Source organism: Dermacentor silvarum, chromosome 4, assembly GCF_013339745.2.
Source record: "Dermacentor silvarum isolate Dsil-2018 chromosome 4, BIME_Dsil_1.4, whole genome shotgun sequence".
Lineage (NCBI taxonomy): Eukaryota > Metazoa > Arthropoda > Arachnida > Ixodida > Ixodidae > Dermacentor > Dermacentor silvarum.
Window position 1 is genome coordinate 178,560,027 of NC_051157.2, and position 16,306 is coordinate 178,576,332.

General features: G+C 47.7%; 1 protein-coding gene across 1 annotated transcript in view; it reads right to left on the reverse strand.

Moving 5' to 3' along the window:
* The window catches only part of LOC119450786 (mediator of RNA polymerase II transcription subunit 30), a 164,350-nt gene extending 154,779 nt beyond the window's left edge, over positions 1–9,571 (reverse strand). The window contains exon 1 of the mRNA XM_049666236.1: positions 9,292–9,571. Coding sequence (XP_049522193.1) covers positions 9,292–9,309 — 18 coding nt within the window. The 5' untranslated portion in view covers positions 9,310–9,571. The remainder of the gene's footprint in view (positions 1–9,291) is intronic.
* Positions 9,572–16,306: the final 6,735 nt, after the last annotated feature.

The window sequence follows — 16,306 nt, forward strand, 5'->3', positions numbered from 1 at the left end:
CGCCGTTCACGGCACCGACGTCAACGGGACCACAGCGTTCCTCGCGTAGAAGGATCGACGGTTCAAGTGCAGCCTCCACCACTTCCTCGTGTGAGGAATGAAGACACACGTGCCCCAAAGCCTTTATATTCTGCGAAAGTGCAAGGCGACTCGTCATCGACCCCAAACACATCGGAGGCTCAGTGGCCCTCGTTACCTTCAAGGCCTGCGGGAACCCCCTTATATACCGCTCCTACACGTAATGAAGAGATTGAAAAGACGGACGATATTGACGTCCAGAGTATGCTGAAAAATTTGATGGGCTCAATGCGCAGGATTCTTTCCAGCCTAAATACCCCGGCTGCTAAGGCTGCCGTGCAGCTACTTGAAGTATTGGAACCACTTCTAGTGGTTCTTCACTAAACAAGTACGGCGATGATTTTTGAAGAACGGATGCGACAATCACTTGTTATGCAATGGAATGCTCGAGGTTTACGTGGTCGTTTGTCGGATTTCCGACAGCGGGTATTTAAGTACCAATTTCCAGTTATTGTTATCTGTGAACCTAATATGGATTCTTCTTTCCGTATTTCTGGATATGTCCAGATATGGTCTCGTAACGACCAAACCTCAAGCAAAGTATTAGTTTGTGTACGTCATGATCTGGTATACTTCAGACATGACGTCCCATCACATACTACTAACGATTACGTGTGCCTTACCATAAAGCACAGATGGCGCACGTTCTCAGTGATTGGAGGATACATCCACCCAAGAGCGAGGATTGATTCTTCGCACCTGATGTCTGTGCTGCAAGCATCGCAAGGTCCGCATATTGTGATTGGTGATTTCAACGCACACCATCCCCTGTGGGGTAGCACTATGACGAATACTCGTGGCAAAACTTTGGCCGACTTTATGTGCAGTCAAGGATTATATGTGCTCAATGACGGATCTCCTACATTTATTCGTGGGACAACCTACAGCAGTTGTCTCGACCTAACGTTTGTGTCAAGGAGCCTTCTGTCCTCAGCAAGCTGGTCGACGGATGTAGAGACTCACGGTAGTGACCACCTCCCAACTTATGTTCAATTTAGCTGGTTTCGCCACTCAGCCTCACGTTGCATCCGTCAAACAGACTGGACTTTATTTAAGACGTGTGTCGATGCCGGCTGTCAGAGTCTGACATCTCCATCCGCAATAGAGGGCATCACTACGTCTACCCTGCGGGACAAAACCAGAGAGGTTAGCGTACCGAGACACAGATCATCGGTCGACACACAATATGAGGCCCTTCGTGCAATCCGTCGCCGCGCTGAACGGCGATACAGAAGAACAAAATCACCGTTAGATCTTTCGAACTGTCGCCGAACTCAACGACATGTTCTTCGTCATCTCGACAAGCTTGACAGACAGCGTTGGAGGGCATTCTGTGGATCCCTAGACCCGAGACAACCTCTATCCAAGATCTGGCGGGTCATACGAAGTCTTCAGACATCTCCCCAATAAAAACACCCATTCCGTGCCGTGGCTCTACATCAACGCCGGACCGAATTGGAGGTAGCAGAGGACTACTGTAAACTTATTGTGGACACGTCAAATGCAGTGAGCTCATCGCTTGTCACCATCGCGCCCCCATCACCTGATGAGCGACTCGAAGTACCTTTTACGATGCAAGAGCTTGACGCTGCAATTTCTGCTTCCCGACGCTCATCGGCACCAGGACCTGACGGAATCACATACGCTGCACTCCACCATCTTGGCACAGAAGCACGACGTATCCTTCTATCTTTTTATAATGCCACATGGGAGTCTGGAAATGTTCCAGATAGTTGGAAGTGCAGTCGCATTGTAGCATTACTTAAACCGGGGAAATGCCCTAACGAGCTTTCCTCCTATAGACCGATCGCCTTAGCCAGTTGCGTCGGCAAAGTAATGGAAAGAATGGTTTTGTCAAGGATGGAGTGGTTCCTAGAGAGCAATAATTGCTTTCCTGATTTTATGAATGGATTCAGAAGAGGCCGTTCTTCGATCGACGGTGTTATCGACTTGGTCTCCACTGTTGAACAGGAAAGAAGTCGCCGCCGGTTAGTTGGAGCTGTTTTCCTGGATATTAAGGGTGCATACGACAATGTTCTCCATTATGCAATCCTTGATGCACTGGAAGATTTAGCCGTCGGTGGCCGGCTATATGCATGGATAGTTAGCTATCTTAGTGGCCGCACCGTGTACATGTCGACAAGTGATGGCGACACTGGCCAGCACGATATCCACCGAGGTGTTCCACAAGGGGGAGTTCTCAGTCCAACTCTCTTCAATATTACACTGATTGGCCTTGCATCTGAACTTCCTAACACGGTAAAGATTAGCGCATATGCGGACGACATATGCATATGGGCATCTGGAGCTACCCGTCCCCAAATGCGTGCTAGACTCCAACGTGCAGTGACAATCACAGCTAAATATTTGCGGCGTCAAGGCCTTCAGCTCTCAACAGCAAAATGTTCCGTGATTGCATTCACGCGAAAACGAATGACCAGGTATCCCATAATTGTTAATGGAACAGCGATACCTGCAGTAACACACCACAAATTCCTTGGCGTAGTCATAGACCGGGGATTATCTTGGTCAAGACACGTCGCTGCAATGAAGACAAAGCTGAAGAGTTTCGTTCACGTCCTTCGCGTCGTTGCAGGAACAAGATGGGGCCCTTCGGAGTCATCGCTACTTCAACTGTACCAAGCGCTATTCATAGGATATATACGGTACAGCATGCCAGCGCTCTCCAGCATGGGACTTAGTTGTGTGCGCACACTGGAGAGCATTCAAGCTCTAGCATTGCGCACATGTTTGGGCCTCCCACGATGCACGTCAACCAATGGAACTATAGCGGAAGCTCGTGCTTGCCCGATTGCTGTATACTTGATCTGCGAGCCTCTTCGACTGCACCTCCGCGTGTTGACACGACACAAACACCATCCTTTGTCATCGCTCCCTGCCATACAGCCAGGTTGCAGCTTTTCAAGGATTCTATTGCGTCATCAGAATATTGTACCGTCAAGATTTTCTCCCGACTGTATTCCGATAACACCCCCATGGGTTCTGCCTAAACCGTTTGTTGCTCTGCAGATTCCCGGCATTACAAAAAAGACGTCCATTGCATCCATTGGCCTTAAGCAGCTTACTCTGTGTCACCTTTATGCAAAGTACGGTAATACCATACACGTGTTTACGGATGCCTATGTCACACCATATGCCTCCACTGCAGCCTTCGTCATTCCTCATATGATCGTCGCACGGCAGTTTAAACTAGACCATAGGACAACATCAACTGCCGCAGAACTTGCTGCTATCCGGGAGGCACTTCGCTTTCTCTCCAAGGAGCCTCCTCGCGCATGGACGATATTCTGTGATTCCAAACCAGCTCTTCAAACCATTGACTTTGTTCTCAGGCGGGGCCCGTATTATTCAATTGCTATAGAAATCGCAGAGCTTCTCGACCTTGCAAATAGAAATCGCCATATTATCACCTTTCAATGGATACCTTCGCACTGTGGTGTGATAGAGAACGAGCAGGCAGACGCTGAAGCGAAAGCTGCTTCAAATAATGCGACTGAAGTACGCATTCCATTCTCACGGACAGACACAAATGCCCTACTTCGTTGCGTAATACGCAATTGTACGTTGCAGCACTGGACCCAACCAGATCATCAACACAACCGAGTGCATAAATGGGGCCCAGAAATGACATACCGCATTCCTCACAAGCTCAAAAGAAGCCAATCAAGCATCGTGCACCGGATACGCCTTGGTGTCGCATTCACGAATCGTTACAGACATATGATTGGTTGCAGTGGCATTAGCCCCAATTGTGAATACTGCCAGGTACCAGAAACACTTGACCATATATTTTGCGTTTGTCCCGCGTACGCGCAAGAACGACAGAAACTGCTCTCTTCAATTGCAGAAGTCCATAAGAGGCCCCTATCAGACGAGTTTCTTTTAGGTCCTTGGCCCAATGAAAACAGCGCAGCCATGATAACCAGTGCCGCTTTAGTCTTTCTACAAGCCACTGGGCTAGACGCACGGCTTTAGAGATGCCACAACGTTGTAAAATTGTACATACACACCTCCTCCTCTTATCATTATCATCCATCAGCCCTTTTCCTCCCCGTCCCTTCTCCCCAGTGTAGAGTAGCAGGCCAGAGCAAGTTACAGCTCAGGCCGACCTCTCTGCCTTTCTGTAAATAAATTTCTCTCTCTCTCTCTCTATTAACCTTCGGCAAGCATTCACCTTCGGAAGAAGAGGAAGAAGCCGTGTGGAACGGCTGTGCTCGAAAATGCTGTTTGCTGGAAACAGCGTATCGGTCCCAGGCCGATGATCATCCAGCCCGTTTCTGAATGAAGATGCAAGTTACGAAGTTGTCCTCCAACTTCAACCAGCCGCTAACGATGTTTTGAATTCCATTTTCTTTCGTGCGGACTTGAGCGGCAGACCATACCGTCCTCCTGACTTCCAAGATGCTCTGCTTGAAATAGTGAATACTGCAGATATTATAGGTGTCGGACAGTATCAGATGAGACTTGTATAAATGGTTACCTGCGCTACTAGTGCGGTGAAACAGAAACTCGTCGCCTGTGGTGAGCTCCGTGTCAAAGGACTGACGTGCATGGTAATAGATCCGCAGATAGAAATATCAAGCTTAAGTTAATATGGCTTCCACCTCATCTTGAATCATCGACGCGCTGAGGTGTCCAGGCGTATGGTCAGGGGAAGACTGTAGAGAGGTGTGGAGGTGCACTAGTGCACGTCACAGTGTGTGACGACAAACCGGGAGGTTTTCTTGGTGCTCAAGTATACTGTCACCGTAAGCTCCGTAATGTGTCACCTCACATTATGTTAATTTATGTACACCAGTGCCTGGTGTCCATAAAATGTCCACATCCCCGGTAGGCCTCAGCTGTGCCTTCGTTGCAAGCGCGTGGGACACGTCCGTCGACAATGGAGAACGCCGAGATGCCTGCAGTCACTCGGCGGACACCTGCGTATCGACCTATGCCAGTAAGCTTTGTTGTGGGCAATATAGCGCCGAAAAGCCACAACTGGGCCAATGCAGGGATGCTACAGAGGTAGTCGATGCCACCCCAGAAGCTACAGGCGGCATCAGGGTCGACGAACAGGAGTCTCCAGAGCCAATGCCGACCAATCACAGCAGCCCAAGAATACTATCGAAGCTACAGGGCAGGATAACTAGGTTTGCACACTTGCCCTAGGAAACCTTAAAGAAAAGGCCCCTGATTACGACAAGGAATAATAAGAGACGATGGACAGCAGTCAGGCAAGGAAGCGTCCCGCACCATGCAACGATGAAGTAACAGGGAGTGCAGTACAGATACCCTAGAAAGTGCCTTGATGTGCTGAACGAGTTCCCTCCCTTGGTGATATTTTGCCGCGCCGGTTTTGTCATCGTCGTCAGGAGAGTGCCACAAAGAAGTGCAAAGTAAGCAAGACCACATACTCACCTGAGGCCAAGGGCGATGAAGAACAAAAGCTTTAGGGGAGAAAAATGGCTACCGCCTTCACCGTCCCCTTATGTGTAGCGACACTCAATGTGCGTGGGCTGCGGAGTATAAGGCGTCAGCAGCAGTTACTCCACGGGCTTAGGCAGCATGAAATTGACGTTGGTGCAGTGCAAGAGACCAAGGCTTCTTCTATAGCGATGCCAACCTTGCGCTGCAAACTTTTCAACCAGATTACGAGGTGTGCGTTAGCCATGCATATGGTGCTTCTGCTGGATGATTTTGGTTAGTTAGGAAGCAGTTGAATTATGCTTCATTGTCGCTACGTGTTGATGGAGAAGGCAGCTTTCTTTGTTGTGACCTCTCTTTTCGTTCCCGTAATTGGCGGTTTATTTGTGTTTATGCTCCCCTAAGAGTGAGTGACTGGAAGGCTTTGTCCCTGTCTTTTGCTCCGCTCCCTGACACTGACAGACATTTGGTAGTTTTGGGAGACTTCAACTGTGTTTGATATCCTGGAGATCATTCATACTCAACGAAGTGTTATGATGCAAGTACTACTTTGCTTCAGCAATTAACAGAAGACCACAATCTAATAGGCGTGGGAGCCTACACGCCTGCTTGCGCGCGGTTTACGTTTTTTCAAGCGTCTCTCATGCTCGACTTGATAGTGTGTATGTTTCGAGGAATCTCTGGTTACGCATTCGCAACTACGCCGTGAAGCCTATATTTTTCACAGACCACTGTTTAGTAGCTGTTTGATATGGGCGCGAAATGCGAAAACACCCTTGTACTTAGATTTAGGTACACGTTAGAGAACCCCAGGTGGTCCAAGTTTCCGGAGTCCCCCACTTCGGCGTGCCTCATAATCAGATCGTGGTTTTGGCACGTAAAACCCCATATTTTTTTAGTAGCTGTTTGATGGGGTCCCAGAAAGTTTCGCAAGTTTACTCCAAACCTGGAATTGTCGAAACTTAACACACAACTTTTTCGATAGGAAAAAATTGTAAACAAAGTGAAAGAATTGTTACTAGAGATAACACAATGTCGACAGCTCCCACTGTTTGCTGAATGGGAGATATTCAAACAAAGAGTAAAAAAATGAGGTGATTGCTATTTCATGTGAGCTGTTTCAAAGAAAAAATGCAGAAAACATAATCTTTATGATCTACTTCATAAGCTGCACGCTTTCGAAAGCCTGGAGACAGTGTTGTACAGCGATGAGATAAATAAAGTTCGAGCAGAAATAAAGAAATATGAGACGGAAGATGTACAGAGGAGCAATGGTGCGTTTACGCACAACTAACTCATTTCACAGATGAGGAGCCCACAAAAAGGGCTCTCGGTGATGAAAAGCGATACGCGCTTTCCAAGAAATTATTGCAAATTGAATCAGCTGGCTCCATATGCACAGAAATGTCGCAAATAATAACCGTATTTGAAGATCATTATAAAAATATTTTCACTGCAGTTAGGCTTCAGAGTGGTTACAAAGGAAAAGTTGATCAATTTATGTCCCTTATGCCCCACTTACGAGAAGATAATAGGGCGAGCATTGACGGGGCAATATTAATGAACAAGCCCAGTATTACTCAGGCAATGAACACTACCTTGCGTTTCTGTGAAACTGCAGGAGCTAGTAAAAAAACACAGGCTCTAACTCCCTCTGTATTCTCGAATATTCATTGGAATCAGTCTTCGCTGCGATATCTTGGTGTGCCTCTCGATAATTTCCGTAATAGTGGACCTGATTGGACCACCTCGATAATGACTATCCGTCGAAAGGTGGCAACCTGGTAGGGACGTGACCTCTTCATTTTCGCGAACGCTAATGCATGCAATATATTTATTGCTTCTCAGCTTCTTTGTGTTCTGCAGGTCTTGCACTGGTCTCGCATCCATATTCAGGCATTTCATAGAATATTCGCATGTTTTATTTGGCGTTCATCATGGGAAGCCATGGGAAGGGACAATCTTTTTTTTTCCACTTTAGAAGGGAGGCCTTAGTTTTGTACATTTGTTTGTGCGACAATTGGTGATGCGATTATTTTACCTGAAACACGTTCGTCATCAATTCCTTCTTGCGGTTAATCGAACACGTCGTGCTTCACACCTCCCTCTTCCTTTTGTAACAACAAACTTTGCTCAAGCACTGCTGTTATGGGGCTTCCTAAAAGAACTTGTCAACACTTTTTCATTTTTGAAAGCCAGGTTCACTCTAGAATACTTTTTTAGCTTTGATCGAACGTCGTTAAATATAGCACTGGTAAATACTCTGTGCCGTGCACTGATGTATCGAAAGCCGTATATTTCGTGAAGATGTTCTTTGCCGTGTGCGCAGAATGTGTATAACGCAAGCAGGAAAAACATTTTTCTTTATGCTGCACACTTCCACGCTGCCAGTTAAAACATCACTTCATGAAAAAGGATTATATTTACCTCGGAATACAAATTGCAGACTTTGCAATCAACCCGAGACAAAAAAAAAAACTGCTTTATTCTTTGCCGTGACGCATTTTATTTTTGGGACATATCACAACGAACTATCGAAAAAGAATTTCATCTCACATTTTATGGTATCCAGTTCTCTCCCTTCAAGAAGACAATCAGTAATACAACATATGATTTGCTTGTGGTATTGGGACTCTATTCATTATGGAGAAGCCGAATGATCGACAGGCATGCCGAGTCACCTCGCTCGACAAGTTCTGTCTTTCGAGAAGAGGCTGCTCAAGTAGGTAGCGTGGTTGGAAACGGTGATCCCGTTCCTGAGTGGATTGTGTTTGGTTGCCCGTTCTTGAACGTTCCCTGGACTGCCTAGCTTGTGTGCATTTGCTTTTCATGTATGTATAAATATAATGTAAGTAATTTTCACATGAAACTACTCATAGTTCTATGCAATAAAAAATGGGTATTTAGCCATGTAAGACACTCGGCTTGGACGTTCGAAACTCGCCACCCCCAATGCTTTGTTCTTTCCAGTTTATTTTGTTTTATACAATAATTTCTTCATAGCGGTTCGTCTTACGTGACCCATTGATGGATGGGTTTCCTCGTTGGGTAGGCATAGAAATGCTTACGCATTTAAAAAGTACGAAATGCTATTAGTATAGCTATTGTCTAAACCTTTGCGCAATTTTTTGCCATAATATAGTCTGAAATGGCTCCTAATTGTGAAAGAACTCAAAAGACTCGACGTTTCACAATGACATGGGCTGACGCAATCGATAGAACAGTATTTAATTTCGTTTATTTTCCATGCCGTCTCAATGCAGTAGCTAGCGTGCACAATAATGATGTAGGGTCACGCAAACTACTTCTGCCAATCTCTCCCAGTCACTTTTTTTTATCATTGGAAGTTTTGTTTAATTTTTTACTTGCGTCCCCAGCCACACCAGCATCACTCTGCGTGGCGTTCTGGGCCTTTTTATTTGTGCCTTTCGTCGGCTGATAGCGGGACGAGTGTGTTTGATCAGCCGGTCTCCTGTGGGCCGCCCGCTCACGGCACCTGCGCATGCGCAATACGCCCCGAAAGTGCATTTTTTATGGAACGTCTCCGGTCCAGGCAGTTTCCGCCTAATCGCTACTTAAACGGCAACAAAGACCTTGTATCTATGTGACTATTTCTACGCAAAATAGCCGCTTCTTCGGACGCACACTTTGCGGGGAAATATGCGGGTGACGTTTGGCCGTTTTTCCCACTGGAACGAGCAGACGACCACCGTGCGCTGTGCCGTGCGGCGTGCGGACGCGGCGCGTAGCTGTTGAGCGTACAAAGTAACAAGCGCCGCTTACATGCATTCGTCGACGCATCAAAATGCCGGTACCGAAGAACAAGACGCCGACTCCTGCCGCACTCCTGGCTGTTGTCTGCGTGGCGTGCTGTCTGCTCGCCGTTCAGCAGGCCAGTTGCAGAAGGGTCCACAGGTGCTTTCTGGCTCGAAAGCTTCGCGAGGCCGGATTTGACCGCTACCGCATTCTACACTGTGAGTAATCGACACCTTAGGCACATCTCCGTTCGTCTGCACGACTGTGCTTGCGGCGAAGAGATCGTAAAAAAAGCAAGTAGACAGTTAGCCAGGCGCGACAACGGCAAAAAAAAAAAAAAAAAAAAAAACGCGCTGTCTGCGCGTGGTCTGTAAGCATATGTGTTGGGGCTGCGGCAACCGCCTTCTGTTTTTTTTTTCCTATTGAGCATAAGACTTCGGCTTGTGCTCGCATGTGCGTTATTACAACACGCAATCTCTTTCTGCGAGCGCGTTAAATAAATCTCTACCATCCAGCTCCTGTCGGCTCGCCGGTTTTAAACTATGACATTTCGATGTGACAGGGGGGTGAGAGCGCAGCGACGACGCTGTGAAACAGGTGGCGTATTGGACACAACGTCACCGCACAGACTGTTCTGCCGGCGAGAAGACGGTAAGCGCTCCGCGGGAGTTCTGAGCGACTCGTGACGCTTCATTCGAAAGTGTACGAGACCTTTTTGTGTGGAGTTTTTATGAGCTTTGGCACGTCTTCAGAGGCGGCGAAGGAACTGCTGCAATGCCTCTTGTCCAAAATACAGCGAACGTATTCGTTATTTGGCGTACGCTCGCTACTAGTGGCTGTTTGTTCGCGAAACGTGTATTCGGTGTATATAACGCTGCTTTGTACACGTTATAAGCGTGCGTTTCACACCCGACGGGACACTCCAGCAATACTTGGGGTCATCGTGCTATGCAATTAAGCCAACTCAATGGTTATGCAAAGGCTGACGCACTCTTACCAATCTGCAATTTTATCAATTGGCAAATAGCTATTCAACTTCTCAAGTGTCAACGAAGTAATCAGTGCTAAACGCAGACTAATAAAAATATCTGTACCTGTGAAATGGGACCGCCTTTGTTTAATACATGCAGTCCAGAAGATGTTTTGGGACATTGCACGTTCACGGTAATGTATTTAGGGGTGGTGCGGCAACACTTCCACGGTTCAACTTGTTCCGCTGTTCGGGCTCACTTATAATCTCTTTCATACGTAGCAAGCAATGCGTGAAAATTATAGTGACATATACCACTGAGTGCGAGCAAAAAGCAGTATTTCCGTGGTAGTACGAAATGCACACTGAGAACGGAAGGCACTGGCGGAGAAAAAGCAAAAAACAAAAACAAAAAAATAAGAGTGTTTCGCCAAAAACGCGAGGCATCGATAGCGATAGCGAACTATTAAACAGGGCATTTTAATGGTCGTAAAACTGTGGTAAACATTTGCTTACAAATACATTGACCAGCGTATACTGTCAAGAGCGCACGCAAACATGAATGTATATCACTCGATGATCACAAATACTCGCTGTCACAACGCGGGCGTGATTACGGGTACCGGCAACGCAAGCAAATACTTCGCGCTCCCTCTCACTTTAGCGCATCTCCAGAACCTGATATGTAATCTCGAGCACTAGGCGCGCGGGAAGACAGCGCGCATCAAGCCAGCATCAATCACAGCCCGCGCTGTACCTTGGCATCCGCCACCAATTACCTTCTAGATATGGCGTGTGGGCCGTGCGTGCATTCAGCCGCGCTGACAGCCATCTGCCGCCACGGTCTGGCTACAGCAGAGACGCACGCTCTCCTTGTCTAGCGCGTGCTTCATCACTTGATCTCAAACCTTGGGTGATCGCTAAGACGGCGCGCATCAAGCCACCATCATTGTCGGCTCACCCTCGCACAGTTTCCTTCGCACTCACATCATACGGTGCTCCTTGCTCGCCGTATACGCTGTAGTCACGCCCGACAAGGCTTCGGAAGACGGGCTTGCAGAGTGTCCCGCTGTAAATTCCGAATGCGAGCGATATTTTCCGCCGCAGGTCTCAGACTCTGCCTTGGCAGGCGAAATGCAGAAAACACCCGTGTACTCAGATTCAGGTGCACGTTAAAGAACCCCAGGTGGTCCAAATTGATCCGGAGTCCCCCACTATGGCGTGCCTCATAATCAGATGGTGGCTTTGGCACGTAAAAACACGTAATTTTTTTTAGCACCACACCACCACTGTCAGAGTCCCAAACCACTTCCCGTGCTCAGCAGTCGGCGAAGTGGCTCCCACACTCATCTATGCCTGGGACACGGAGGTGCCACCTACTCTGTAGTTGACACTCTAGGAATCTGGCCTGTCCACGGATTCCAACAGGGAGGAGCTTCTTCGCCCGTCGGAGCCACATCCTGGGATTTCAGTGCAGTCATTGGACGATTGCACAGAAGTTCACCGCCCGCTGAGCAGCGTATCGGTGAAATATGTCAAGTAGGCCAATACGGCTGAGATCGTCATTATAGAAAAAAAAGTCACCGCATATCCACGAAGTGAATGATGATGAGTGGGCGAAGCACTGGGGGATCATTCGGGCAACCGTGCATCCCCCGTATATATATATATATATATATATATATATATACATACATACATACCCATATGTACATAACGTATACACAGATATATACAGGGAGTCCGAGCTATCACGCCGCACGACTTAAAAGAACCACGGCGTTAAGCGAAGCAAACCTAGTGCGTACTGTTTCGAGTTCAGTAGAGTAGCCGCCAGTAATTTTTTTGTTGCTGAGATTTAATTAGCTAATTGTAATTAATTATCTAACTCGAGAAGTAGTGCCCTAATTATCAAAGTGTCAATGAGAAAATTGTAGAGCTAGCATGAAAAACTCCCGCTGCAGCTTTCTGTTGCTCAATACGTGCCACATGAATGTGTTTTTCCGAGCGTGGAAGAAGCCCGCGAATACACGCAAAGTGCCTCGAGCGACCAGTCGCGTGGCAATTCTGCGTGTATTCACAGGCTCCTTTCACGCTCGGAAAAACACATTTATGTGGCACGTATTGAGCAACAGAAAGCTGCATCGGGAGTTTTTCATGTTGCTCTACAATTTTCTCATTGACACTTTGATAATTAGGGCACTACTTCTCGAGTTAGATAATTAATTACAATTAGCTAATTAAATGTCAGTAACGAAAAAATCACCTGGCGGCTACTCCACTGCACTGGAAACAGTACGCACTAGGTTTACTTCGAGTAACGCCGTTCCTCTTTTTTTAAATCGTGCTGCGTGATAGCTGGGACATCCTCTATATATATGCATGTATATACAGGGTGCTTCAGCGAACACTTTCGAAAACTCTTAAAGGTTGCCTGTGGCAGATAGCACAATTTTAGTTCATGAGCTGGTCTACTCGAAGAGGCGGACATTACTTGCACAAGAAATTGAAATCCATAATTGAATAATCACCAATAATTCACTAATTAAGATTTTAACTAATTACCTGATGGCCCCTATGGCAATTTATAAATTGTAGCCATGGAGTTCGCAAGGCGGATCCACTTGGAAAGAATTCTCGGGATAACACCAGTTTCGAGATATTAATTATCTAACTTTGCGGAGAAATGCATTGAGGTTCCAGTTAGTATCTTAAGAAAACGTCGCTTTATGCATTCAAGCACAAATTTAACTAGAAAAGCAGGGAAAAGTTCACAGCTCCGCCTTACCCGCAGGACATAGTGGGCACGTCGTCTCTGACTGACGTCCCGGATTCTGACCAGGGAACGCCCCTTGCTCCAATTCAGTCATGAATGGCTCGGCAGCAGGCTACACTTAATCGAGCTCAGGTATATAGCTAGAGCACATCGGCATTGTAGCTCGAGTTGTCCGTCAGTGGCAACGCTGCGAAGATGCAGGCGACGGCTGGGCAGGTGGTTTCGCCGTTCGCAGAGAGCGTCAGTTCGGCCAGCCGGTGTTCACTTCCCCACGATCTTCGGTCGTGCTTTGCCAAATGCGACAGGATAATTGACTTTGAGACCTCACAGTCAGTGAAGTCAGCTGGAGAAGGGTGCGACTATTTTCCCAACAAATCCGTGCAGGGGTGGGGCCTCGCCTTGATGACGTATCACCATTTTCTTTTTTTTTCCTCTCTCTTTGGCGGTGCGGTCGGTGTGCGGCGCCTCACTTCGGATCAGCACATTCCACGTGAGCGAGAAGTTGGCGCGCGTATCATATTCGCGGCGTGCGTTGTTTTGTTTCGCTTGTGTAAGCGCGGAATGCAACGATGAGCTGAGCCTCCTGACCGATCGGTGATCGAAAAGTACATCTCATTCCACGTGAGCGAGAACTTGGCGCGCGTATCATATTCGCGGCGTGCGTTGTTTTGTTTGCGCGGAATGCAACGATGAGCGAGGCTGCTGACCTACAGAAGGTGATCGAAAAGTACCTCCAAAGGGTACATCATCATGAAGACGGCTACTCCCATAGCTATGCCTGAAGTTAGACGATGAGCTTAAGCTTTTTGAGAGGTCCTTGGCTGATCTCAACGAGAGGTATGCTGTGCGGGAATCAAGAGACCTGAACAAGCCGTCTAAAGGTAAGGATGTATCGACTGCTTCTTAATGTTTCGCTCTGCGCGTACATTTATCATTGTAAAACGCAGTAGTAACTTTAACCAAGGACTCAACCCGGCAGAACGACTTGTTTTCAGTTGCGGTTAGTGCGCAACACTAGACAATTGATTTATCTTGATTCGCCTTTTGAAGATAGGGTTATCATTGTTCTGGTTACCGGTTCAGAGTTCCCCTGGCACCGATTTATTTCGATTTGAGTGGAGTATTATTCTAGTCACCGCGACATGACCCAATCCTCAGAAATTCTGATAAACGCAGTGGTGCAACAGCCAAAATAGGATGTGGAGCAATTTCTGGAGCAGGAAAATCTTGCTTTTGGAGCAGGAAAATCCAAATTTGGAGCAGGTTACCGGGGAAAAAAACTCTGTTTTGGAGCACTAAATCCCAAATTTGGAGCAGTTTCACAAAGTACCCTTACTCATAAAACGCCATAAAATTTACCCCGCATAATAAACGCACCCCCCAAATTTGCGTTGGATTTCTGGGGGAAAAAGGTGCGTTCATTACGCAAGTATATACGGTAATTCATATTAGCAGCGTAGGTGAGGTTGTTCGCAACGCGCGTTCAGTTTCGCCGTGCACGGTTGACCTAGGCCAACCCTGGGGTTCCGCAGGCCCCTGCTAGGGGTTTCGCGAGCCACCAACAAATTTTCCGTGGTCCCGCGCTCGCCAATTAAGTGGCTAAAATGGCGAACAAGAGGTGTGCTCGATCCACAGAACTTCCATTACCCATGCCCGAGTGTGAAAAAGCACATCACAGCGCGTAACGGCAGTGCGTGAACTGCGCAATAAATCCGCAAGCAGCTTGTAGCCACCCAACCTTCGAAAACTGGCAGCGCACCTGAGCTTTCGCACTTGAATCTCGGAGATCGTAACTTACCAACATGCGCATTTCTCTCGTTTGTAGATAGGGTAGGTGCCGATAGCTTGCGCACTGACGTATACATCGGGGGAATAAAAAAATAAATGCGCGGAGCATCACAAATGCGCGCCGCGAAAGAGCAATAACGGCGCTAGCGTCCAAAAACGAAGCGGCGCAGTCCGCATGGCTAGGGTCCTCAGCGGCAATCGTACGCGATACGTGACTGCCAGTAACGCCGGAATGCTTTGTGCTTATTTGTGCCCTCAAAGCCCTTATTGTTGCGTTAATCACCGTGCGTAAAACCGCCTTGGCGGCTAGCCGCGTGCTTCCACAAGTGCGTAGTCGCCATCTGTGATCGCGTCGATAGCCACCACAGTTTCGTCCTCAGCGATTGCGGCAAACAGTCGTTTCGTTTTGACTGGGTGCGCGCGTTGGCTGTCGCCATCCATGATCGCATCGATAGTGACTGCGGATTCGTCCATACTTGCTGCAGCAAATGGTAGTTTCGTTTTGACTTGGTAAGTGCGTTGGCCGCCTACCTTCTGAACCGCAAGGCCGCCGTCCATGATCGCGTAGATAACGGCCGCGGTTTCGTCAGCAGCGGTTGCGGCAAGCAGTAGTTGCGCTTTGACTCAGTGCAAAATTGTCAAAGATCACCGGCTACATCGCCATGGATGGACGATTTGTTGGTGACCAGCTCCCTAGCGAAAAAATAACCGGATGTGCGTGCGGTAGTGAAAAGCGTGTCTGCAAATAGGACGCGCGCTGCAGCCGTGCTGCGAAGGATGTTGCGAGGCCTTCGTCGCTGCTAGCCCTTAATCAGTCATGAGATGACAAGAATTTCAGCTTCCTCACTGCTTTTATGCAAAATAGAAACAATATTTACTGATGCATTCAGTAAATAAAGGCGTGAAGAAGTAGTCAGCATTCATTTATTGTTTTCTTGATACTCTGGATAATTCGACATTAGTTTAATTAGGGCGACATTTTAAGTCGGATAATTAGAGGGGGGGGGGGCGTTCCTTGGCGCTTCATGGAGCTTAGCAGGGTTCCCCGGAACGAACATGCTTGAGAACCCCTGCCGTGGAGTATTCGTACGCGCTCCGCTCATGACCGCATGCACAGATACGGCGAGGATCTTGTTGAGTCAAGTGACAATGGCGAACTGCTTTGTTACTGCAAGCAACGCGCACTCCGTGTCTCCGCGAGATTTTACTGCATATACAACAAGCCGCACTGCAACCAGCAGCGAAAATTTTCTTCGGCACCAACCACCAAACATGCCAACGTCTCGTCTGGGCACTCCAGTTTGGATCTCGTCTGCGCTACTGGTACTGCATGTAATGGCGTGTCAAGCTGTAAGTTGCCAACGCGGCCTTTATTTCCCGCTAAAACTAGCGTAAGCGAGAAATTTCGCAGCCAGTCGGGCGTTTTGGCGCAGCGTGGCGCAATTACAACGTATATCACGGTTCTTGCGCAGCCCGGCGCAAAAATACGAAATTGTATCAAAATGGCG